General features: G+C 45.3%; 1 protein-coding gene across 2 annotated transcripts in view; it reads right to left on the bottom strand.

Moving 5' to 3' along the window:
* Positions 1 to 226: 226 nt before the first annotated feature.
* The window catches only part of cers6 (ceramide synthase 6), a 45,788-nt gene continuing 18,933 nt past the window's right edge, over positions 227 to 27,081 (bottom strand). Inside the window, exons 1-11 of one of the 2 annotated variants that reach the window (XM_015966545.3) lie at positions 26,422 to 27,034; positions 25,695 to 25,800; positions 25,482 to 25,612; positions 10,675 to 10,732; positions 9,685 to 9,735; positions 9,394 to 9,486; positions 5,161 to 5,289; positions 4,347 to 4,453; positions 3,226 to 3,382; positions 2,985 to 3,008; positions 227 to 1,297 (exon numbers count right to left, since the gene is read on the bottom strand). In XM_015966545.3, the coding sequence (XP_015822031.1) occupies positions 1,127 to 1,297; positions 2,985 to 3,008; positions 3,226 to 3,382; positions 4,347 to 4,453; positions 5,161 to 5,289; positions 9,394 to 9,486; positions 9,685 to 9,735; positions 10,675 to 10,732; positions 25,482 to 25,612; positions 25,695 to 25,800; positions 26,422 to 26,591 (1,197 nt within the window). In that variant the 5' untranslated portion in view covers positions 26,592 to 27,034 and the 3' untranslated portion in view covers positions 227 to 1,126. Of the gene's footprint in view, positions 1,298 to 2,984; positions 3,009 to 3,225; positions 3,383 to 4,346; positions 4,454 to 5,160; positions 5,290 to 9,393; positions 9,487 to 9,684; positions 9,736 to 10,674; positions 10,733 to 25,481; positions 25,613 to 25,694; positions 25,801 to 26,421; positions 27,035 to 27,081 lie in introns of those variants that run through there. The other variant, XM_054746964.2, reaches the window with a different exon arrangement.

The raw sequence follows: 27,081 nt of genomic DNA, 5'->3' as shown, positions 1-27,081 counted from the left end.
CAATCACTCAATAAACCACAACAGACGGAGCTGTTGATGAAGATGAAGGCTTCCTAAAAAAAAGAACCTTGATCTGAGTCACTGTAGCAGCAATCCACCCAAGCATGTTTAGAAGACTATAAAATAGAAGTTTTGAACCCATGAATCACAAAATGAAAAGATTAAAAAAAAACAACAACAGAGCAACGGTCTTTTTTCCTCTCACATGCACGACACACAAACAAAATTGCTGTCATTGTTATTTTTTTATTTGAAGTATTCAAACACCTCATAAGAGGACAAATTGCCTTTAATTTAATGAATACCAGAAATGTATCAGAATACCTGACAAAATGATTCAGTAAGGAACACAGCATCTAGCCATTTCTTATGCACACACACACACACACACACACACACACACACACACACACACACACACACACACACACACACACACACACACACACACACACACACACACACACACCCTCATACACATACTACCGGTATTGACATCCCATATACAGTTTGAGTGGAGATGGTTTGTATTAGTCACATGAATGTAAACTTCACATTAACATCCATTCGTGAGTGATAACAAACTCACTGTTTTGGCAAATCTTTGGGGGTATAGCAATAAACGTGTACCCAGGAATTTGGCATTTTTTAGATGAAAAGATAAGGATAATGTCAACACTGACAACAAAGAAGAAGAGTTGCCTGACTACAGTCTGTAAACATGTCATTAAAAAACTAAATAACATAAAAGAGACAAAAATGAAGGCGAAAACACCCCCCGCAGTATGCCAAACCGCTGTAAGTTAATGAAACATGCTGAAATTTAAATAAGTGGAATTCTGTCATTCATTGGCTAAACAGAGTGGGCTATACTGATAGGATTGCTTTTATTTTCCAGTGAGTGATGCAAATATGTATTCGTATATTTATATATGGATCAGTGAAAAAGCCGCATTCCCATAAATCAGTCAAGAACTTATAGATGAGGATGAGGAGATGTTGTTCATGGCCTAAACACAACCTTTAAATCGCACACACATACACACGCACACACAGACGTGCTCTCTCGCTCACACACAGATGAATGGATAGTGTCTGTATCATGGCTCCATTTATGCAGCTTCAGTCAGTGTTCGTCGGGATACGACGCTCCCGTCAGGTATCCATTGGTTCCGTTTTTGTTGGCCCCATTTTTGTTGGTTCCATTGGTGGAGCTGGTGTGATGCTTCTGATTGGATGGGAAGCTTTCATCCTCATCGGAGCTGGACTCGATATCACTGCGGTCATCTTTAGACACCTGCAGCAAATAAAAAATTCGTATGAAAACGTCATGTTTATGTAAAGCTTTGTTATAGATTTTATTTACGCATTGATATGACGTTCAGCCTTTAAATACACTCCAAGAAAAGAAATTACTCCACAAGGTTATGTCAACAGGTTCGACTAAACCTAGTTGCTTAAATGTTGTACATTAGTGCGTTAAAAGTAAATGTATACTCTTTATATTTCAAGTAACACCAAACCATTTTTTAAAGGTGCAGTATGTAAGAATATAGTGAGCAAATCCCAAAAGAGACTAATGTTTCTGTCATTCTGGAAGGAAGGTTATACTGAAACATATTTCATATCCAGCTGGATTATCCGTTTTTCTCATTTCAAAACAAAGGAAGGAGGGACGTAACTACTGTTTACCATCAGTGAGTGTGGGGGTGCCGTGTCTCCTGCGAGCTAATACTCCAGAGTTGTTTAAAGTGGTTGCAGTAGCCAAATTTTACCACAGGATGTCATTTTTACTTCATTTCTACATAATGCACCTTTAAGCTATTGCTTTTAAACTGGTTTCAGTGGTTCTTGAGCCTGAAAATTAAGCAACTTCACATTGGACAGCACTCTGGGCAGCATGGTGGCGCAGATTTAGCACTGTTGCCTCGCAGCACGAAGGTTGCAGGTTCGAAACTCGGCTGCGGCCTTTCTGCGTGGAGTTGCGTGTTCTCCCCATGCATGTGTGGGTTTCCTCCGGGTACTCCGGTTTCCCCCACAGATCACAACATGCCCTATTGGTTATAAATTGTAAGTCGCTTTGGATAAAAGTGTCTGCCAAATAAATAAACATAAACATAAACACTCTGTAGCCCTCGGTTGACCAAAAACTGCACTGAGCAGTTTAGTGGTTCAGGTCTCTACCTGCTGTACAGCAATAGCTGTTTACTGTGCCGGTAGCAATTATAATGGCTAGCAGTTAGCTTTTTCAGTCACTTACAAGCACAAGAAGAAGATTATGTTTGCTTGTTTGTTGGCATAATGACGGAGCCTGGAAGTAAAGGGAGTAAGGTTTTTAGAAGTGAAGCAAAGAGCTAAAACCAGAGTGAACATCGGCACGGCCTACACTAGTTTGAGGGAGCTAAAGGAGGCTACAAAGTCACTGACTGATGGTGGCCTTGCTTTGTTGCTACTACACTTGTAATTAAAATGATGTTTTTGTCTGACAACATGGATCTCTTAACTCAATGACTTTTTTACAGTAATATCATTTGGCTCATGTTAGCTTTAGCTCATTGATGGCGCTAGCTACAGCAGGCTGCGGCAGGGTTGTTTATGACAGCAGTTAGGTTTAGAGAAACTAGTTGACCTTTACTGGGTTAAGTAAAATCAGCATTTCATCTCTTAGAGTAAGTGAGGCAAGGAGCTTTAGAATTTACCTACAGACTTAACATATATAAAACTAACAATCATTTTTGTCTTGTTTGTTGATTAGACTGTAAAAAGATAGAGACAATGAGAAAACCCCCATTGCAACTGACTCCAAGTGTATTTTTTCCTCTCAATTCCCATAAATCAAAATAATAATTAGATATAGCTTTTGCAAAGGAGCACACTAATGGCCAAATCATTGATTTTAATTAATGAACCTGTGGCCTTACGGCCGGAGAGTAAACACTTTGTGGCTGATAGATCCAAACGAAAGCACATGTAAAGTTACTCACGTGTAAAGGATTCCATCTCCCCACCTTGACGGTTGCAGGTTAGCATAAAAAAAGAGAATATTTGTCATTGTGAATAAATAGAAAGCACAAAAGGTTGAAAATAATAAATTTCAGACTTTTGCTGTTTTGAAAAATGAGTAAATATAAAGAAAATGTATAAAGTTAATGTTAATAAAAAGGAAAAAGATAAATAGTTTATTTGTTCAATTCACTGCAGAAGCAGCCATCAGTGCTGACTCACCTTTCCTTTAGAGATGGCTCTGCATGCTGTCTTCACTATGAGGTAGGACCAGAACGAGTGCAGGAGTTGCAGCAGGAGTAGAAGCAGGTTGAAGACCCACCAGGACGGGTAGGGACCGACGATTTCCCAACTCTCAAACAAAGTAGTATTTAAAATCCTTTAAAAAACCACCAAAGGAGATGGAGATGATTAGGTTGACATGACTAATTACAATAATTTAAAGGTGTTTCTTTTGGGGGAAACATATTTAGCCAGTAAGCAAAAAAAGATTTTGCACTTGTAAAAACAGGAAGTGGAGTTTTATTGTCCCAATAAAATAATCAAATAAACTAAATGCAATAAATCTAAATGTAATTAAATTGTCTATTGAACATGAATGCTTCCCGTTTACATTGAGATACGGGAACATTTTAATGATCTGGGTTAAATATATCCTTCAAACAATTCTTGTAACCAGCTGTTTATAAACCAACCTCCAGATATCAAAGCCATGGCAACAACAACAAAGATAACGGCTGCTCTTGAGGACAAAAACTGGAATTATGGTTTTGAAATAACAATCAGAATGGCCAATTAGTGTTGGCCTTTTCAACTTACTGTAATTACACTTAACTGGTTCATTCAGGCTTCAATAAATGCATTAAAACCAGCCTCTGCTCTCTGATAAAGAAGTCATTATGGTTTAGCCACGAGTCAAAGTGCTGAATTTATTAAAGGTAAATGCAAACCCTCCAAAACAACATCACAACATGATAAAACATCTTTTGAATTTCAATAAACACATGAAACCTTGAGCACTGTTTCCAGCAGTAGACCGTAACCACAACGATTTGCTTTTCGTGAGCTGGATTTTTTGGCTTTCTTAGAGGTTAAAGCTGTTGTAGCCATAGTAACCATTACTAAGCAACACAATTCACAGAGATCTGTCTAAACTGCAAACTATGGTGGAAAAAGAAGATGAAAAAGAAAAGAACTGAGATCTTGAAAACTCTGACACACAGTTTCAGGCTAATTAAATCTGCAGAAAGCTCAGGAGTCTGCTGCAGTGGACTTCTAACATGGATGCAATGCAACACACCTGTGCAGAAGGTAGCCATCACAGGGAGGTCAATGAAACTTACCAGATGGGGTAAACTCCCAGCCTAAAACTTATGAAGAGAATTGCAAACATTGCAAACAGGAGGTTGCACAGCATCTGGCATTTAGCATAGTTTGCCATCTTGGCAGCCTGGGTTTTAAAGAGAAAACAGGAAAATGGACGAGTAAAGTCATTTGTGACCATTCAAGTACTAGATTCAAGCATGTCTGCAATCAAAATGAAGTTAAAAAAATATTCTTCAGACAGCTCTTCCCATATCAGTTGCAGAAGTTCCCATAAATGTGTGGCACTTGTAGGTTGCTTTGCTTTCCACACACACACACACACACACACACACACACACACACACACACACACACACACACACACACACACACACACACACACACACACACACACACACACACACACACACACACACACACACACACACACACACACATGTTTTATACATTTTTTCCTTTCCATCACTGGAAGGTTTTGTTTGCATTTTGCTTGTTAAAACTGGAACAATATAATTAAAATATATGTATTTATGAATCACAAAGTCATATTGAAAGATTTATGGATGAATAATATTGAATCAATGTCATGTTTTAAACTCTTGTTTGTCAGAAGACATTATAAGTCACTGCATGTAATAATGCCCCATTGCAGGATGAGATGAATACAGACATGCAGAGATCAGCAGACTGATGAAGACATCAGGTGACTCACCACGCTAAAGATATTGCTTTCTCTACACTGACTGACATATTCTTTCTGTAGAATGAAGCCATTGCTCCTGTACATCTCTGCATCCATCCTCTTGTCTTTTTACAGTTGAAGGTCCTCACCTCTATCAGAATGTCAGCTGCATCATGTAGACACATGACCAGAGTTCCCACTCGCGCCATGTTGTTCACGTAAGAAAACACGATGAGAGAGATAGTCGCCACATGGTGCAGGAACATGATCAGAAAATCCTGAGAAGACAGTTGACGAGGAAATATCACACAACCATGCAAAGTCTTTTTAAGTATTTCATTTAAAAAAGGTACTCAGTGTCTGGAAATTAGGGGCGGGCAATATAAACGATATAAGGTAGAAACGATATAAAATTGGGTAATGATAGAGTTTTTGGCTCTATCGTGATATCGCGGTAACACATGACGTCACTAAGATGTGCACCTGCGTCGACATTGGGACAACAGAATGGCAGTGGCTGCAAGCATGGAGAGGGCGGAGGAGGAGGAGCGTTCTACACGTTTTGGATGTCTTTATTTTTGCTGCAGTTTATTTGCCATATGAGGATTTTTAAATGCATTTCATTTTGACGTATATACACAGAGGAAAAAACATATCGCAATAAATATCGTTATCGCATATGCTTCAGATTATATCGCAATATAGATTTGAGGTCATATCGCCCAGCCCTACTGGAAATATAGACACTTTGTGTTCTTAGTTTGTTGGAATAAGGCATTCTGTGCTACTATTGTTCAAATTATAAAACCATTATCACAAAACACTTAAAGGGGACATATAACTTTTTTTCTTAAATTGTAATAGTTCTACAGTCAATACAAAACATGTTTATGAACTTCTTTGCTCCAAGTCTCTCGCATAAAGAGAGTTCAGCAGTTTTAATTTTTACATTTTCAATACCTTCCTGAATGAGCTGTTTCAGGCCACGCCCAACCCTCCCCAGCTCAGGCTGCTTTAAGCTCAGGAGCTCCGATACCCAGGAGGGCATCTTCTCTTATTCATGATAGGTGGTTTTATTCTACCGTAAATCCTCTAATATTAGCCTGTATTCAATTAACATCCGGGTATCACATTTTGGCCGGTGTCGGAGTCGGCGGAGGTGAATAATGGCGTTATTTTTATTGTGGCCGGGTGGAATGTGGTAACAAGCAAGTACAGGGGGGCGGTTGTGTCATCCGTCTCACTTTTGATTTGCCAGCGATAGACCGCGAGGGTAACTTTAACCGTGCGGAGACGAAGAGGAGGCGAAAATTTGATATCAAGTTCAAAGAGAACGTGCTGATTATGCTGCAGAACACTCTGGGGAGCAGTAGGGGTTGTATGAACTAGTCACTAGTCGACTTCACCGCTCTATAGTGACTTTTTATGCCGGTCATCGACTAGTCGCTGTCACGTGATAATGACCGGCAGGATGCAGACCACGGAAAAGACAGCAGCCTGCTGTCAGCAGGTGACAAGCTCCTGCGCGTCGGGAGGCAACGCGCTGTGCCAGAGCGTCGGTACTGACACCGACCGTAAAACGGACATTTAACCAAATTGTGACATTTTCCCTCTTGCAATTTAACATTCCCCTCACCCCCATCCTAACCTTAACCAGCTTGCGCATGCAAAGCTCTTATTGTTGATGCGCTCCAGACATCTGCGTCCTGAGCACGGCCACAGTAACATTATCAAATCAGGTGTCGCCACCTCAAAAACTAATTTAACACGCGATCGTTCATGTCGGCTCATTTCCTTTTATGTTTTCTGTCTTTTATTCTTTTATTCGTGCCTGATGCATTTCGCTGCTGTGGATCGGGGCGCATCACCTGTTTTGTCCTTGGTGACGCACTGATCACTGATGCGGCCGGCGAGTAGCGCGCACTCCGCTGTTTTTGCGGTCGGTAGATCTTTTAGAACTGCAGTTCAAAGGTAACTCATAAGGTGAATATATATGAAGCCAGGTAGCAGTTTTTCTTTAGGATTGAGAGGAGATGCAGGAAGATAATAAACAGAGACAGGACAGAAAAATAGTCAAATAAAAACAAGTTTGTTTTTGTACCTGGTGATTGCAACAAACAGACACCATTGAAGGTAATCAGAAGTGAGGAACAGAAAATGAAATAATTATTTTAACGTTTAGAGCAGGAGGATTTCCGAGAGGCTGCAGGCGCATCAGTGAGTTTGCGGCCGCTGCGCAGGGGGAGGTGGGAGAGGGCTGAAGCAGAAACTACCATTGTTAAAAGAAATGTGTTTAACTTTGAAAATGTGGGTGCAATTTTAATTGTCAAAAACTCCAGCGAACCATTAGTTCATTTTGCTCAAATAGAAATTGAGGCCTGCCTCTAATTCTGGCCCTCCTTCCAATAAAGGCCTGGAGCTTGATGAGCTTGAGTCAAATACAGGCCCGGGCCTGTGTTAGAGGATTTACAGTACTTTCCCTATTTGTGACATCACAAATTGGGACTTTTTAAAACACCTTGTTTTAGGCGCATAAACCCTAAAACTAAACACTGACAGAAAATGTATTGATGGTTTTATTTACACATTGGAGTGTTTATAAAGGCAGCAGAAACCCACATTGCAGCACAAAGGGTTGCAAAAATGAATTTAGCATAATAGATCCCCTTCAAGAAATAAATATGTTTAATTTGATTTGCTAAAATGTATTGCTAGATGTGAGCAAAAAGCAACAAATGTCAGCATACTGAAATAATCACTGCTTTGGCTAAATATAATGAGGTCTTGAATCGTTTAAAACTGAGCTCCGTAAAGGCATACATGAACACGGCAGGCGACCATTCATCTGGTGAGTCTTTAGCTTTGGAAATGTTTCTGCATGGCAGCTCAAAGCACTGAGATCTAGTCCAGCAGCGCGGATAAATGAGAGGGTGGATGAGAAGGAAGAGCAATGACACAAGATGCAGAGTGTGAAACGAAACAAGAGTGTGCAGGGTAGAACATACTGGAAGTGGCGGGGGATGCAGAGGACCTCCTCGGTGTAGTTCTGTGCATTAAAGCAACTGGAACAAACAAACAAACAAAAAATCCCAACAACAAAAACAGACACTATGCCAACAGTCAACAGAGAAATGACAGAGTGAAGGAATAAGGCGTGCATCATGCTGTGAGTGAGATGTGCATGTGTGGTGGAGAAGAGATGGAGGTGGGGATGGACCAGAGGCAGCAGTAAGACCAGGACTGCAAGCCATGCAAGATGAGACTAAACAAGGCACAAATACCCAACACATAGGTTGAAGTTTGTGAGAAAACCATGTTTTGAGTTCAAAGGACCTTCATCACTGATGCATGAATAATTTTCTTGGGTGTGTATTGGAAAAAAGATGGTGGCTCAATATATATCACATTACAGGGGAGACGATACGATATACTGAGATGTTCGGATTATTTCTTATATGTGACAGCACCATCTAGTGGCTGACAAGCGTATCACACCTTCCGTATTTACGGCCGAAAGCAACGCCTGCCATTCATTAACATGCTCCTCTAGCCAGCAAAACCATTATTATACTCATGTTATGTTGTGTTTTCAAATATTTATATTTTCGAGCTTTACTTGTCCATGAGAAAGGTTTCCAACTCTGCATCAACCAGAGGTACGTTCTTAAACTCTTGAACAGGCTTTGTGATCGACGTCTGTATGTAAGCGGTAGTCTAACGCTATTGGTTAGTGCTGACCGGAGCTCAGTTCATATTGCATGGAGCTTTACGGAAAGGGGGACGAAATGCATTCCTTCAAGGAATACACAACCTTTTATGAATAAAATGTTTTAAACCTGTATGCTTCTCCAGATGCATCCTAAGTGTTTAACCTCAATTGTTCCACGGATATTTCTGATAGTTTGAAGTAATTTTTTAAATAGCATGCTTAATGCCAAGCTAAGAAGTTGTATTTACGTCCCTGGGAGGAAATTCCACAATAATCTTGCAGGATATTATAGCTCAAGCAGCTGAACTGTGTCTGCTTTTGTTTTCAGGCTGTGGGAGGTTTAACTAAAGGAGCTTACGACACAGAGAAAAGACTGCATTATAATAGTTCAGAAATGCATCGAAGAGATGGAGCAAATGAGTGGGAAAACTTCTTATAAACTCTGAATGGAATTCAAAATGAAAAAGTCTAAATCCCCTTTTCTCTGTTTTGCTATTTCACACATCAGTGAGACAGAAAATTAACTCCAGATCAAACTCTAGTCTTGGAGGGTTTGTGGGGTACAGAAAGCCAAAAAGGTTGATAACAATGACAAAAATGTGTCTTTGTGAAGATTTTCCTAAATATTTGATTGTAATGTGTTTATTGTAGAGTTATTTAATGGAATTCTTACCTTCCTCTTGATGTCTGTGAATCGGGAAAAGAGTACTGACAGGTAGAAGGACAGCTCCAGTATGTAGTAATAGTGGATGTCCACAGTCAGTGGCTGAAAACACACACACACACACACACACACACACACACACACACACACACACACACACACACACACACACACACACACACACACACACACACACACACACACACACACACATGCGATTTTTAGTGTTGCTTCGCTAAAACATTTCTTTACAACAGTATTTAACTAATTGTTGTTTCCAGACCGCTGTGCAGACTTTACCTGATAAGGGTAGTTGTACCAGCATTCTTTAGTGTTCCACAACCACGGGGTCTGCAGACAATTTAACACTCATTTAAAACAAATATAATCTACATAGCAAATGAACAGATTCATGTTCCTGCTAGAAAAAGGGTTAAATTCTGAGTAAATATGGCCTAATCACACCATGACCCATCACTGTCTCAGAGTTTACTCTTCTAGACCCGCTCTATTAATAAATCCCTCTGAGGCTGGAGGCTGGTGCCTGCACCAGCATCTACCAGCGAGTGAACTATTTTCATAAAGTGCTTCGTCATGCAACATTCTTTCCCCCTTCAATCTTGGCTACTGCTGTGATTGCTTTTTTGTATGCACTTGTATGCATGAGTATGAAAATTGTCTTTTTCTGTAATTTCTAGTTAATTGACTCATTATTATTCATTTCTCACATGTGGCCTGATGCCGTCACTCCTCAGCAACATTTGAATCTTAAACTTTTAAAAGACAGGCATTACTGAGGATACTGGGAAGGAAGCGCTTGCGTTCGTGGATTTCAGCACACAAGGTGCAATAAAGAGCTGGTGCAGATTTAATTCAATTAAAATCAGTTTAGTATGAATAGTTTTGAGGAATGTAAACTTTACCGCTACAGTACATTCATTTCTCAAATTCTTGCAACTGGGATTTTAGATTGGCATCTAAATAGTTGATATTCTCTATTATAAGAAAGAGGTTTGTGACAAAGATGAAATACTATTCTGTTAAGGTACGGAAAACATTAATACTGAATAGTGACGAGATATTTTCGAACAAATCAAATCTTTTGAACGGCTCTTCAAAGTGAACTATGAGAGCTGAGTCACTGTCTTCAAGTAAACCCCCCCCCCCTCCCCCCATCAGTCGTCTTTTGAACAGCTCCCTTTAAAGAGGGATAAAGCCTCATCCCCAATACTGAATTCATGTTTGTTACTCTATAAAAAGTTAGAGGAAAGTGGTGTTTAAAAAACATACCTTTTTAAGAAAACGCACCCCGTAGGTAAATATGTAAAGGTAGAATGTGAGCCGCCACCTAATGAAAACAGAACAAAACACATTTAGTACATTTTTAAAATTTTTCATCTTCATAAAGGAGAGCTCCTAAATATGCAGTTAAACTTTTGTTTCAAAGAAGCTTTAATGGAGACTCATGGCTTTTTTCTGGAAATCCCTCTCACATATAGCGATTTCAGCAGTTTTAGTCTTAGTTTCAGTACCTTCCACAATGAGCCGCCACTATAAGCAAACAAGCTGGAGCTGACCACGCCCACACATCCCCTGATTTGCAGCTATAAGCTGAGAAGCTCCAAGAGCAGTTCTCTCTTGCACGTTCCAATTTCCTGTTTGTGACATCACAAACAGGGACTTATTGAAATGGCTAGTTTTAGAAACACAATTCCTAAATCCTGACAGACCATTGAAGTTTTTTTTCATGCTCCACATGGTAGCACCAAAAAATGCAGAATTTGAGTTTTGCATAATATGTCCCCATTAATGTGTCTTTCCCCCCTAAAATTTGTAAGTCACAAAGTGACATTTTGAATTACTATACAGGTAGATTCAACCTTGAACCGTCACCTTATTGTGGTGGAGGAGTTTGAGTGCCCTAATGATCCTAGGAGCTATGTTGTCTGGGGCACTTAGTGCCCCTGGTAGGGTCTCCCATGACAAATTGGTCTTAGGTGAAGGGTGAGACAAAGAACGGTTCGAAGGATCTTTCATGGCGGTTAAAACGAAGAGTCGGAGTACCCGGCCCGGAGGGTTACCGGGGTCCCACCCTGGAGCCAGGCCTGGGGTTGGGGCCCGTGAGCGAGCACCTGGTGGCAGGGCTTTCGCCCATGGGGCCTGGCCGGGCCCAGCCCGAACCGGATACATGGGCTCATCCAACTGTGGACCCACCACCCGCAGGAGGAACATGAAGGGTCCGGTGCAATGTGGATCGGGTGGCAGACCAAGGCGGGAGCCTTGGCGGTCCGATCCCCGGACAAGAAAACTGGTTTTTGGGACATGGAATGTCACCTCGCTGGCTGGGAAGGAGCAGGAGCTTGTGGCAGAGGTTGAGCGGTACCGGCTAGATATAGTCGGACTCACTTCGACACATAGCACTGGCTCTGGAACCCAAGTCCTTGCGAGGGGTTGGACACTCTCCTTTGCTGGAGTTGCTCCGGGTGAGAGGCGGAGGGCTGGGGTTGGCTTTTTGTTAGCCCCGAGACTCTCTGCCTGTGTGTTGGGGTTTACCCCGGGGGACAAGAGGGTAGCTTCCTTGCGCCTTCGGGTCGGGGAACGGGTCCTGACTGTTGTTTGTGCTTATGGGCCAAATATCAGTTCAGAGTACCCACCCTTTTTGGAGTCCCTGGGACGAGTGCTAGATAGTGCTCCATCAGGGGACTCCATTGTCCTGCTGGGGGACTTCAATGCTCACGTGGGCAATGACAGCTTGACCTGGAGGGGTGTGATTGGGAGGAACGGCCCACCTAATCTGAACTCGAGCGGTGTTTTGTTATTGGACTTCTGTGCAAGCCGCAGTTTGGCCATAACGAACACCATGTTCGAACATAAGGATGCCCACCGGTACACTTGGTACCAGGGCAGCCTAGGTCACAGGTCGATGATAGATTTTGTAGTCGTATCATCTGACCTGCGGCCGTATGTTTTGGACACCCGAGTGAAGAGAGGGGCGGAGCTGTCAACTGATCACCACCTGGTGGTGAGTTGGATCAGATGGCAAGGGAACATGCCGCGTAGACCTGGCAGACCCAAACGTATAGTGAGGGTCTGCTGGGAACGCCTGGCAGAAGAACCTGTCAAGACGGTCTTCAACTCCCACCTCCGGCAGAGCTTTGACCACGTCCCGAGAGCAGTGGGGGACATTGAGTCCGAGTGGGCCTTGTTCCACTCTGCGATTGACGAGGCGGCTGTTGCTAGCTGTGGTCGTAAGGTGGCCGGTGCCAGTCGTGGTGGCAACCCCCGTACCCGCTGGTGGACACCAGAGGTTCGGGGAGCCGTCAGGCTGAAGAAGGAGGCCTACAGGGCGTGGCTGGTCTGTGGGTCTCCGGAGGCAGCAGACAGGTACCGGATAGCCAAGCGGGGTGCAGCAGTGGCAGTTGCCGAGGCAAAATCTCGGGCGTGGGAGGAGTTTAGTGAGGCCATGGAGAAAGACCATCGATCGGCTCCAAAGAGGTTCTGGCAAACTGTCCGGCGCCTCAGGAGAGGAAGGCAGCAATTCGCTCACACTGTTTACAGTGGGGATGGGGAGCTGCTGACGTCAACTGAGGCTATAGTCGGACGGTGGAAGGAATACTTTGAGGAGCTCCTCAATCCCACCAATGCGCATTCCGAGGAGGAACCAGAGCTGGAAGGCCTGGGGATGGACTGTCCGATCTCGGGGGCAGAAGTTGCTGAGGTAGTCAAACAACTACACAGCGGCGGAGCCCCGGGGGCGAATGAGGTTCGTCCTGGGTATCTCAAGGCTATGGATGTTGTAGGGCTGTCATGGTTGACACGTCTCTACAACATTGCGTGGTCATCGGGGGCAGTTCCTAGGGAGTGGCAGACCGGGGTGGTGGTCCCCATCTTTAAGAAGGGTGACCTGAGGGTGTGTTCCAACTATAGGGGGATCACACTCCTCAGCCTCCCTGGAAAGGTCTACGCCAAGGTACTGGAGAGGAGGGTCCGATCGATAGTTGAATCTCAGATAGAGGAGGAGCAATGTGGTTTTCGTCCTGGCTGTGGAACTGTGGACCAGCTCTATACCCTTGCAAGGGTGATGGAGGGGGCATGGGAGTTTGCCCAACCAATCCACATGTGCTTTGTGGATTTGGAGAAGGCTTATGACCGTGTCCCCAGGGGCACCCTGTGGGGGACGCTCCAGGAGTATGGGGTGGGTGGCTTTCTGTTAAGGGCCATTCAGTCCCTTTACCAGAGGAGCGAGAGTTTGGTCCGCATAGCCGGTAGTAAGTCGGACCTGTTCCCAGTGAGGGCTGGACTCCGCCATGGCTGCCCTTTGTCACCGGTTCTGTTCATCACTTTTATGGACAGAATTTCTAGACGCAGCTGTGGTGTGGAGTGTGTCGAGTTTGGTGGCAGGAGAATCTCGTCTCTGCTTTTTGCGGATGATGTGGTCCTCCTAGCTTCATCCAGCTCTTGCTGGGTAGGTTCGCGGCCGAATGTGAAGCGGCTGGGATGAGGATCAGCACCTCCAAATCTGAGACCATGGTTTTCGACCGGAAAAGGGTGGCTTGCCACCTCCGGGTCGGGGGAGAGGTCCTACCTCAAGTGGAGGAGTTTAAGTATCTTTGGCATACAGCGGGGTCTTGTTCACGAGTGAGGGTAGGAGGGATTGGGAGATCGACAGGCGGATTGGTTCGGCGTCTGCAGTGATGCGGACGCTGAGCAGATCTGTCGTGGGGAAGAGGGAGCTGAGCCAGAAAGCCAGGCTCTCGATTTACCGGTCGATCTACGTCCCAATCCTCACCTATGGTCATGAGCTTTGGGTAATGACCGAAAGAACGAGATCGCGGATACAAGCGGCCGAAATGAGTTTCCTCCGTAGGGTGGCCGGGCTCAGCCTTAGAGATAGGGTGAGGAGCTCGGACATTCGGGAGGGACTCGGAGTAGAACCGCTGCTCCTCCGGATCGAAAGGAGCCAGTTGAGGTGGTTTGGGCATCTGGTCAGGATGCCTCCTGGACGCCTCCCCGGGGAGGTGTTTCGGGCATGTCCTGCCGGCAGAAGGCCCCCGGGTCGACCCAGGACACGTTGGAGAGGTTACATCTCCAATCTGGTCCGGGAACGCCTTGGGGTCCTGCCGGAGGAGCTGGTGGACAAGGCCGGGGAGAGGACGGCCTGGAGCTCCCTAATTGGGATGCTGCCCCCGCGACCCGGACCCGGATAAGCGGAGGAAGACGAAGACGAAGGTAGATTCAATTCTGAAAGGAAAAAGGAACCATGCACTTGAAAATGTCAAGATTTCAAAGAACATTTTAATATACAAAAGCTTGTGCCGCTCATGTGATTGACATCCTCTCACTTGTCCTAATCCTCCCACAGAGACCAAATCACTGAAAAATGAGACATCACTGACTTCCTTGCTCGACTCCCTCTCAGCCCTTAAAGCTTTGTGTTTTAAATAATCTTGCATATAATTTAGGGAAACTATTGTTGCGTGATCAGGGGGGTGGATGAAGACACTGCATTAGTTGACATGATCAAAGACTTGCTGATAAGATGTGCAGACTATATATAAATTCAGCTCATGACAGCGAAGACAGAAGACTGTCAAATTTCTGTGCATCATTCAAAACAAAGAACCAATAAAAAAACAAAACAAAACAAAACAAGGCCTGATTTATGTCACATGGATGAGAACGACCGCCGATAGCTTTGACAGGAACTGCATAACCTGTCATGTGAATCTAGCTTTTGCATGCTTTAAAAGGTTGGGCAGCACAGTTGTTCCAGTTGACTTGAAATCAAACACACTTTGACACCCCCCAGCCCTGAAACGCAACAAGACATGAAGTCTTGAAAAGAAAAGAAAATCAGCATCAGAATGTGGCCACTTCAAACAGTTTCATCTGGATGCTTGTTCAGGATATTCAGCTGCAAGTCTTTACCAGATCCTTGAGAAATTATTAGTACTAACATGTAGCCAGAGGGAGCCATCATTAGCTGCTTTCTGTGATTGATCAAAAGTATTATAAAAGCAAGCTGAGTGGACGAGTCTACCTGGCAAACAGTAAAGTCTGTTGCATGGCAACTGGTTGATCAAGCCTGCAAGAGACTTTTTCAAGTAGCTGAGCAGCTGCTATTTATATAAAGTCACAGGTGGACAGATTCCTTCTGTCGTTGCTGGATTCATTTTGTCTAAATATCAATGAAACTTTTCAAAAAGTTGTTGAGAGCAAAGTATATATATTTTTTATAAATGTATTAATTTAAGATGTGCTGCCAATTAGCAGCATTTTACATGTAACAGAAAATTGCAAATAAATTTAAACTCTGGCAGTTTGTTAATGAACTAGCTCTATGAACAACTTGAAAACTTTGATTTGAAAGAATTTGAATGAGCTGCGATCCAAACACTGTTTTTCATAATACATTTCAACAATTAACAACTTCTTATATGGGTTGAACCTAATTTTAACCGAATGCATTAAGAGTATAAGGAAATCTCGATTTGATCAAACTTTTTCGTAAGAAAACCAGTGGCGGATCTAGGATTCTGGGGCCATCTAGGGGGCACAATATTTATAAACATCCTTACACAAGATTTCACGCTGGAAATTTCTATTTGACGAATTAGCACCACTGGTGTTTGGGACCGCCCCCTTTGCCATGATGCACAGCAGAGAAACTGTTTACGAAGTGGTCAATCATACAAACTAGCAGCCCTCAACGTATTTTCGGATTTGCAATGAACACGTTTTACCGGGTAACACTGACGTTCATATTTTCATGAGGAAGTCAGGGACTAACTGTGATGGACCTGAAATGTTGAATGTTATGTGTTTAATTCTTATATTGATATCGGAAGTAATTTTATATCGGCCCAAAACCAGTGTATCGGATTATATTGGGCGATGTTAAAAACCTCCGTTATAATCAAGGTTCAAATTTTTTGCAAACAATGGTTAACTCATTCATTGCCAGCCGTTTCCTGATCAGTAAAGCCCCTCGCTGTTATGGGCTACTCCTTCTGGTTGTTTTATTTATGTATTATGTGTTCTCCCTGCTTGTTTCTGTGTTAAGAGTTTTGTTTCTATTTCTGTGCAGGTTGGCTGTGGCTCCTGAGTATCCCGCCCCTCTGTGGAGCACTTGGAGTGTCGCAGCTGACTGCAGTTTCCTAGATTGCCACCACTCTTATTTAAGCAGCTGGGTCCAGTACTCAGTGTGGTTTTATACTAAATAGTCTGTTTAGAGTCTGTGGATGTACTGCTGTGATTCCTCTGCGAGTGATCTTTTGAGTTTCCCACTGGTGTGGTGATTTTGTGTTATTAAATCTCTGGATCTAAACCGGGTTCTCTCTGCCTCCTGCATCTGGATTTATTCTGGTGTTCCTCGCCGTGACATTATAACACCACCATGTCAAATCCAGCAGGAGGACTACCAGCCACCGTCATTCCCTTACCTGTTTCAGAGGACGAAACTGGAGGAGGTGGACTGGCGATGCTGGCTCAGGAGATACGGAGCTGCATGTCTGGGATGCAGCAGCTCCATGGACACCTCTCCATACTGGAGCAGGCTCCCTCCTCGTCCCGTCAGGTCAGCCTGGAGGCTCCTGAGCCTTTCGATGGCACAGCCGTGGACTGCAGGCTATTCCGCGCCTCCTGCCGGCTGCGTTTTGAATTCAACCCCAGTGAGTTCCCCACCGAACAAAGCAAGGTTGCTTTCGCCATGAGCTTCCTGACCGGACAGGCCAGGATTGGGGCCTGGCAGAGTGAAAACGGGGAACGGATATCCGCCGCTCTTTTCGAGAGTTCTCCTGCCAGCTACTCACTGTGTTCGATCATACCACACCTCATCGAACTGCGGCAGGTGGCTTACTCCGCCTGAGGCAGGGTGGATGCAGCGTTTTTGGAAACCACCCTATGAGCTATGTGCTCAAAAGACCCCAAGACCTGGTCCACACAGCTTCCCTGGGCAGAATACTCCCATAACTCCCTTGTGAACTCTACCGGTCTTTCCCCTTTTCAGGCTGCCTATTATGGCTACCAACCACCTCTCTTCCCCATCAGGAAAAAACAGCGTCTGCCTCCAGCTCTGCGGCATTTGTGAGACACTGTCGACGCACCTGGAATGAACACTGCTCGCGATTGAACCGAAACCAGGAGAGGTTTACCTCCGTAGTGAACCGTCGGAGATCCGCCGCGCCCGAATACAAGGTGGGTGACAAAGTTTGGCTCTCCTCGACTGATGTCCCACTGAAGGGGGGGTTGAGGAAGTTGCTGCTCCGATACATTGGCCCGTACCCTGTCTCCAAGGTCGTCAACTTGGTAGTGGTCAGATTGGATCTCCCCCGCTCCCTGCGAGTGCATCCCGTCTTCCACGTCAGCAAGCTGAAGCCGTGAAAAGCTAGTCCTTTGCATCCACCCCGTGGCTCCACCGGCTCCCCGCATTGTGGATGGCGGTCCGGTCTACACAGTCAACAAACTTCTAGCCTCCAGGAAGGTGGGTCGGGGCATCCAGTATCTGGTGGACTGGGTGGGTTATGGCCCGGCGGACCACCAGTGGGTGCCAGACCTCTTTATCCTGTGCCGTGACCTGATTGCCCGCTTCCACCGGGACAACCTGGATCAGCCCTGTTGTCCGTCTGGTAGTCGGTCCTTGTGAGGGGGGTTATGTTATGGGCTGCTCTTTCTGGTTGTTTTATTTATATATTACATGTTATCCCTTTGCTTGTTTCTGTGTTAAGAGTTTTGTTTCTATTTCTGTGCAGGTCGGCTGTGGCTCCTGAGTATCCCGCCCCTCTGTGGAGCACTTGGAGTGTCGCAGCTGACTGCAGTTTCCTAGATTGCCACCACTCTTATTTAAGCAGCTGGGTCCAGTACTCAGTGTGGCGTTATACTAAATAGTCTGTTTCGAGTCTGTGGATGTACTGCTGTGATTCCTCTGCGAGTGATCTTTTGAGTTTCCCACTGGTGTGGTGATTTTGTGTTATTAAATCTCTGGATCTAAACCAGGTTCTCTCTGCCTCCTGCATCTGGATTTATTCTGGTGTTCCCCGCCGTGACATTCGCTGCCAGCGTTTTTCACCGTTTTTTACAGGTTTTTTTAAGAGTCACAGAACGTTGTGTGCTAGGATGATGTTGACGCCAAAACTAACAAAAAAAAGAGGACACTCACCTCTAACATCTGGAAGAATCTGCACGTTTCGAGCGTTATCCGTTCTTTCATAATCCGTTGTCGAATTGTGATCGGCAGAAGCTTTTCCGGTTTGCGCCTCACTTTTTTTTACAGCAGCGGCCCAAAACGATCTCCTAAAACATGGATTTTCTGCTTCCTGATCATGTGACGTGAGATGTATGCGGATGATGATCGGCTTTAGAGCTGGGATGTTTGTTCTCATGGTGCAGGGGTTCGTTCCTGATGCTAACACAGTAAAAAATGCAAATGACGACTTTAGTCATCATTGGCAGTGAACGGATGGATTTAAAATGATGACTTTTGTCGTCAACGGCAGTGGATGAGTTAAGAAAAAATTGTCTTTTGTCATACTTTGGCTCTCATTCTCTAATTTAGTAATATCACTCGATCAAGACTTTCATACATTCCACACAAAGAAACAGGTAAAAGTACGCATGATTTGCGCTGATATCGGTTTAGATTGATATCGGTATTGGTCAATACCGAAGACTGCAATATCGGTATCGTATCGGAAGGGAAAAAGTTGTATCGGGACATCCCTAGCTTATATTACTTATTTATTATTGACAATCTTAAATTTCACTGTGGAGGAATTGTCCACTATAGTGAATAGCTAGATATTAACAATATTGTTTTAGTGTAGAATTATGTGTGCGGAAATTTAGTTATTTATTTTTCATGATGAACGTCGCTGTCATGAGATGTCTTGTCCCCTCACCCGGATGTGACAGTAGCAGCTAAACCCGGTGACCGATTCAGCAACAAAAACTGGTGGGGGTCCAGATTATTTTAGGCTATTAATTCAGCTCCAGTGTAAAAAGAAACTCTGATTATCGCATAAAGTTTTAAATCCAGCAGGGTGAATGTTGGTAAAGTCGTCAACATGTTTACGTCGGTGGACGGCAGCAAGTAAGCTAATATTCGTGAGCTAGTTAACAATTAACTGTTAAAAATACTGATCTCTATGAGCCATATAGGTGTGCTAAATCTTCCCACTGGTTAATTGGGCTTGAACCAGTAGAAACCAGGCTAAACTGGCAAAAAACAACCTCAGCCACCACTTTTGCCCTTTGTTCAATATTCCGGGGTTGGTTATATATAAACACGTGTTTATATACATATCTATATCTATATAGTTCCTCCCACGTCCATCAGAGCAGTGGGTGGAGTTTGAGGGGGTGAGTTTGACCGACTTCCGGGGAGGTTTGTTAAGATGAACGGCTCTCTGTAGGTACTCGGCTCTCATCATTCACTTTGAAAACCCGTTCAAAAGATTTGATTCGTTTGTGAATGTCGTCGTCGTCCTCCGCTTATCCGGGTCCGGGTCACGGGGGCAGCATCCCAACTAGGGAGCTCCAGACCGTCCTCTCCTCGGCCACCTCCACCAGGCGTTCCCGGACCAGATTGGAGATGTAACCTCTCCAACGTGTCCTGGGTCGACTCGTGGACCTCCTGCCGGCAGGACATGCCCGAAACACTTCCCCAGGGAACCGTCCAGGAGGCATCCTCACCAGATGCCCAAACAACCTCAACTGACTCCTTTCAATCCGGAGTCCCTCCCGAATGTCCGAGCTCCTCACCCTATCTCTAAGGCTGAGCCCGGCCACCCTACGGAGGAAACTCATTTAGGCCGCTTGTATCCGCGATCTCGTTCTATCGGTCATTACCCAAAGCTCATGACCATAGGTGAGGATTGGGACGTAGATTGAGTGGTAAATCAAGAGCCTGGCTTTCTGGCTCAGCTCCCTCTTCACCACGACAGATGGGCTCAGCGTCCGCATCACTGCAGATGCTGAACCAATCCGCCTGTTGATCTCCCGATCCCTCCTACCTTCACTCGTGATCAAGACCCCGAGATACTTAAACTCCTCCACTTGAGGTAGGACCTCTCTTCCGACCCGGAGTTAGCAAGCCACCCTTTTCCGGTCAAGAACCATGGTCTCAGATTTGGAGGTGCTGATCCTCATCCCAGCCACTTCACACTCGGCCGCGAACCTACCCAGCAAGAGCTGAAGATCAGAGCTGGATGAAGCTAGGAGGGCCACATCATCCGCAAAAAGCAGAGACGAGATTCTCCTGCCACCAAACTCGACACACTCCACACCACGGCTGTGCCTAAAAATTCTGTCCATATAGGTAATGAACCGGTGACAAAGGGCAGCCCTGGCGGAGTCCAACCCTCACCGGGAACAGGTCCGACTTACTACCGGCTATGCGGACCAAACTCACGCTCCTCTGGTAAAGGGACTGAATGGCCCTTAACAGAAAGCCACCCACCCCATACTCCTGGAGCGTCCCCCACAGGGTGCCCCTGGGGACATGGTCATGAGCCTTCTCCAAATCCACAAAACACATGTGGATTGGTTGGGCAAACTCCCATGCCCCCTCCATCACCCTTGCAAGGGTATAGAGCTGGTCCACAGTTCCACGGCCAGGACGAAAACCACATTGCTCCTCCTCAATCTGAGATTCAACTATCGATCGGACCCTCCTCTCCAGTACCTTGGAGTAGACCTTTCCAGGGAGGCTGAGGAGTGTGATCCCCCTATAGTTGGAACACACCCTCAGGTCACCCTTCTTAAAGATGGGGACCACCACCCCGGTCTGCCACTCCACAGGAACTGCCCCCGATGACAACGCAATGTTGCAGAGAAGTGTCAACCATGACAGCCCTACAACATCCATAGCCGTGAGATACCCAGGATGAATCTCATCCACCCCCGGGGCTCCGCCGCTGTGTAGTTGTTTGAGTACCTCAGCAACTTCTGCCCCCGAGATTGAACAGTCCATCCCCAGGTCTCCCGGCTCTGGTTCCTCCTCGGAATGCGCGTAGGTGGGATTGAGGAGCTCCTCAAAGTATTCCTTTCACCGTCCGACTACAGCCTCAGTTGACGTCAGCAGCTCCCCATCCCCACTGTAAACAGTGTGAGCGAGTTGCTGCCTTCCTCTCCTGAGACGCCGGATAGTTTGCCAGAACCTCTTTGGAGCCGATCGATAGTCTTTCTCCATGGCCTCACCAAACTCCTCCCACACCTGAGATTTTGCCTCGGCAACTGCCACTGCTGCACCCCGCTTGGCTATCCGTTACCTGTCTGCTGCCTCCGGAGACCCACAGACCAGCCATGCCCTGTAGGCCTCCTTCTTCAGCCTGACGGCTCCCCGAACCTCTGGTGTCCACCAGCGAGTACGGGGGTTGCCACCACAACTGACACCAGCCACTTGTGACCACAGCTAGCAACAGCCACCTCAACAATCGCAGAGTGGAACAAGGCCCACTAGGAGTCAATGTCCCCCACTGCTCTCGGGATGCGGTCAAAGCTCTGCCGGAGGTGGGAGTTGAAGACCATCTTGACAGGTTCTTCTGCCAGGTGTTCCCAGCAGACCCTCACTATACGTTTGGGTCTGCCAGGTTTATGCGGCATCTTCCCCTGCCATCTGATCCAACTCACCACCAGGTGGTGATCAGTTGACAGCTCCGCTCCTCTCTTCACTCGGGTGTCCAAAACATACGGCCGCAGGTCAGATGATACGACTACAAAGTCTATCATCGACCTGCGACCTAGGCTGCCCTGGTACCAAGTGTAGCAATGTACCTTATGTTCGAACATGGTGTTTGTTATGGGCAAACTGCGGCTTGCACAGAAGTCCAATAACGAAACAACACTTGAGTTCAGATCAGGCGAGCCTTTCTTCCCAAGCACACCCCTCCAAGTCATGCTGTCATTGCCCACGTGAGCATTGAAGTCCCCCAGCAGGACAATGGAGTCCCCTGATGGAGCACTATCTAGCACTCGTCCCAGGGACTCCAAAAAGAGTGGGTACTCTGAACTGATATTTGGCCCATAAGCACAAACAACAGTCAGGACCCGTTCCCCGACCCGAAGGTGCAAGGAAGCTACCCTCTTGTCCCCCGGGGTAAACCCCAACACACAGGCAGAGAGTCTTGGGGCTAAAAAAAGCCAACCCCAGCCCTCCGCCTCTCACCCGGAGCAACTCCAGCAAAGCAGAGTGTCCAACCCCTCTCAAGGACTTGGGTTCCAGAGCCAGTGCTATGTGTCGAGGTGAGTCAGACTATATCTAGCCGGTACCGCTCAACCTCTGCCACAAGCTCCTGCTCCTTCCCCGCCAGCAAGGTGACGTTTCATGTCCCAAAAAACAGTTTCCTTGGCCGGGGATCAGACCTCCAAGGCTCCCGCCTCAGTCTGCCACCCGATCCACACTGCACCGGACCCTTCATCTTCCTCCTGCGGGTGGTGGGTCCACAGTTGAATGAACCCATGTATTTGGCTCAGGCTGGACCCGGCCGGGCCCCATGGGCAAAAGCCCGGCCACCAGGTGCTTGCTCACAGGCCCCAACCCCAGGCCTGGCTCCAGGGTGGGACCCCGGTAACCCTCCGGGCCGGGTACTCCGGATCTTTGATTGTATATCCATGAAAGATCCTGTGAACCGTTCTTTGTCTCAGCCTTCACCTAAGACCAATTTGTCATGGGAGACCCTACCAGGGGCACAAAGTGCCCCAGGCAACATAGCTCCTAGGATCATTAGGGCACTCAAACTCCTCCACCACGATAAGGTGACGGTTCAAGGAGGAGGTTCTTGAACGTCACATCACTAATTCCCATGTTCAGTGATTCACTGTTGATGTCCACTGTGGTGGACCCACTTGATCAGGTGGCATGCAAAGGGTCAAAAATCTGATCTTCAGGACAGAAGAGTGACAGGACAGGGGCTTTACAGGGAGCCAAAGCCTCTGTGATCCCACCCTAGAACCATGATCACATTCATTCCGATTTAATCAAATAAATGTGAAAGTGGTACATTCTGTAAATGTTTTGGTAATAGCAATAATGTTGAAGAAAATTAAAAGACTGCAAGCATTTCTGACCTGCATTTCTGCAAGATTATGGGAAAGACTAAACGTCATTAATAGGAAAAATCCTAGTTTTCTGGAAAGATTTGCCATCCTGATAAACAGAAAACAGGTGTTTTAAATGGCAAAAAATGCTGTTTGTAATCTTGTCTTATCTTTGAGTAAATAGTAAACAGAATTGTTTTGCTTAGATTAAGGCCTCTGTTCTTAGTAAAAGAAAAGAAGATGATGGATGGAAGATGATTAGATCACACAGCTGGGCTGTCCAGATCATCAAACCCTGTCGTAACAAAGGAGCTAAACAGATGAAGAATCGGCTATACTGCAAAGTATTTTTCCTCATCTAGCTGACTATTTAGCCAAGTTGGAAAGGTTTCACAAATCTTTTTCCCGACAAGTTTTCTTGCTGAAATTGATTGGCTTTTTCACTCTTGGTGGAAAAGAGAGTTCACTGAACTTTACACGTTTGCAGACAAAAGGTCTTCAATATTTTATGAGTAAATATGCTTTCCCTGTTTACATAATGAAAAAGAATACAAAGCAGATGAGCCGTCCACACAGAGATCAGTCTGCAACAGCTGGTCACGAGAGCCTAATTACAGCACAATCACTGCAGGAGGGACTGAAGCCAGCCCTTGTTTAGAGACCTGCACCAACTGAGGCAGACAACCTGGACAATGTGTTGCAATTGTTAATTGTGCTGCAGATGACCTTGTTCCCACTGTTTAAGCTAAACGAAAGACATATTGGAGTGTGAATGCAGTTTCTTCTTAAGCAAGAGGAAGCATGTTTTCTGAATCCTCTGTGAGGGTGTAACAGAAGTCCAAAAGCCTACACAGCCCAGCGCGCTCTCCTGAGTGAACTACAGCCTCAGGCGGATCCGAGGTTGTGAGGATCCTCGTATCTCAAACTGCCAGATTTACTCCACCGGTGTCAGACATGACTCTGCTCTGACAGCAAAACTCACTCTCCAGCCTTTAGCATCACGCCACTAAGTCACTATGATCTCTCTGATGGGAAAACGCTTTGCTGCAGATTAGCTAGTTCTCTGTTACAGTTCTGAGCAAATTTGCTGGTATTCAAATTTAACTGTTAACTTGTAGCAGGACCACTGTTGATGTTTCACTCTTTATACAAAATGTAGGAAACAGAAGTCAAGCAACCTCATATAGGTGGTGAAAGGGTAAAGCAGTCCTTTCTGCTTCTGTTTGTCCAGAGATAAACTGGAATTCTTTACAGGTCCAAAAAAGTTTAAATCTCTGGGCTTTAAAGTGTTTAGGTTGGCTACAGCTATTTAAAGTCAGCCAATTATTTCTCTACTCGAAAGAGGACATATTATGCAAAACCCACCTTTTGCATCCTTTCGGGCTGCCATGTGGGTCTCTACTGCCTCTATAAACCCATCTATCTGTTTTCTGTCAGTGTTTGGCTTGAGAAACTAGGTGTCTAAAACAAGCTGTTTCAAAAAGTCCCTGTTTGTGACATCACAAATGGGAAGCCTGGCATAGAACCACCTCTCACCTGCAGAAGAGAGCTGTTGCTGGAGGAGAAGCGGCTCTACTCCGAGCCCCTTCTGGGTATTGGAACTTCTCAGCTAATGGTGGCCAAGAAAGGAGTGGGCGTGGCCAGCTCCAGCTTGTTTTCTTAAAGTGACAGAGTCCTGAAAGGCTCATTCTGGAAGGTACTGAAACTGTCAAGAATAAAACTGCTGAAATCACTTTATGTGAGAGGGATTTAGCGCAAAGAACTTCATAAATGTGCTTTGTATCAAAATTAGAGAAAAAAAAACATCACAATATGTCACCTTTAATTGCTCCATTTGTGTGAGTTGCTTTTAGGCACACACACCTGTCCTTATACGGAATGGAAATGTGCTCAGGAATTTATTTATCATGCCTGTTTTGACTACAATCATCACTCGTGGTGTTGATGCCAGTATTCAAACGAGCCCTCAAATGAAGCACTGGTTATGGTTAGGCTGCGTACATGTGTTTGATTTATTGACATATTGGGACATTTGCAGCTGAATTAAGAAGTAAAAGTCTTACATGCTTTCACAGAATCTGGCGAGTGTGCTCGGCTTCTCCTGATTGCGCCGCTGCCTGAACCAACGCTGGATGGTTCTCACGTCCCAGTCGAGCTGCTTGGACAGACCCTCCAGTCTCTTTTCATCTGGATGCTGACGGGAAAAAACACATTTTTGTTTAGTTAGAGAATGAATTCTCCAAATATGAAAATCAAAAAGAGTATGCATACCCCACCTTGGTTATAGCAGTGAAAACCTTCTCCAGGATAGCATTTGGCTGAGCCTTTTGTGGCCCGTTGGCTTGGATCTTCAAACCCATGGCACATGGTCTTGCAATAAACCTGCAATCAAAACGCATTGCATATGAAAACAATGAAATTTGAATTTAGAGTTACAAGTAGGACACATTGCATGTCAACAATGCACACATCTTTTAGAAGTGCTGCTAGTTGTCATTTGATCACCTGTGCATATGTTTTATTAAGGGAATTGTTTGTGATGTGCTCACTCATTGAGGACTATGAGCTTATTAATTAAACATCATAGCTTCTGTTAAAGATTCCTTTTAATTTTTGAACAGAAGGTTTAATTGGGAAAGGCCTCGTCTATTAGACTCATCAGTGATCGTGAGATCTCTTTGTTGATGACTGAACAATAACAGTCCAAGACATGCATTCCCCATATCAGCTGAAATCTGAATAAAACGCAGTTAAAAGAGTCTTTTTTGTTTCGTTTTGTTTGGATTAAGGTTTGGGCTGCAGGGACAGGTAAGTTGGCTGCTGTCAGATGCATCAAAGCAAAGAGATCGCTGCAGGCCTGCAGAAGATGGATGATAAACCCGTGCTGATTTGTAGACTAAAACCACATCCGATGCCATTTGGGTTTCTTTTTTTTAGGGAATCAGACTGCGCATCGTTGAATACAACAGAACCATCCCAGCCACCTGATTTAGCCGGACCCACCTTTCAAAAACCAGCCGTATCATAAAGATGCAGAAGGCTAAAGGACACGCCAGATAGAGATCCTCAGCTTGCGGGAACGTCGCCTCATCTGTGTTCTTCAAGTCAGCCCAGGTGACATTATGCGGGAGCCAGAACCTCTCATTCCAAAACCACGCCAGTATCCCGGCCATCTCCCTGCAGCAGGCACCGAAGAGAAGACTGGATGGCTCGCTGTGCGTCGGACGTGAAGATGAGGAGATATCCGTGTGCGTTTCCCTTCAACTGTCCCAGTGAGTGTGGGGAAGTCGACTCAATCAGCTCCTCACAAACGGATTGGTGCGTTGAAATGTCAAGCAGCGCAGACGCTGCGCGTTAGCCAGGCTTTATTACGGCTCTGTTATTCTAAAAATACATCCCAGAACAAAACAGACAGAAATCCTAGCTCCGATCGGATATTGCCGTTCGAGTTTAATGCCCTCTCAATTATTTATTTTTTAAAATAGCCCAATTAAATAAATTCTCCAAAGGCCAGCCTACTGAGCCTCATCACAAACGTCAGAACCAAACCAAATGAATAAAAGCAGAAAACGGAACATGATGAGGATAGATTTCATAGTTGGTAAAAGTCTGCCACCTGCTGGCAGATGTGGTGATTAAATTAAAAAAACACAAAGGAGCACA

Source organism: Nothobranchius furzeri, chromosome 14 (genome assembly GCF_043380555.1).
Source record: "Nothobranchius furzeri strain GRZ-AD chromosome 14, NfurGRZ-RIMD1, whole genome shotgun sequence".
Lineage (NCBI taxonomy): Eukaryota > Metazoa > Chordata > Actinopteri > Cyprinodontiformes > Nothobranchiidae > Nothobranchius > Nothobranchius furzeri.
The sequence above is the reverse complement of the archived record's forward strand: the minus strand, read 5'-3'. Positions and strand labels throughout refer to the sequence as shown.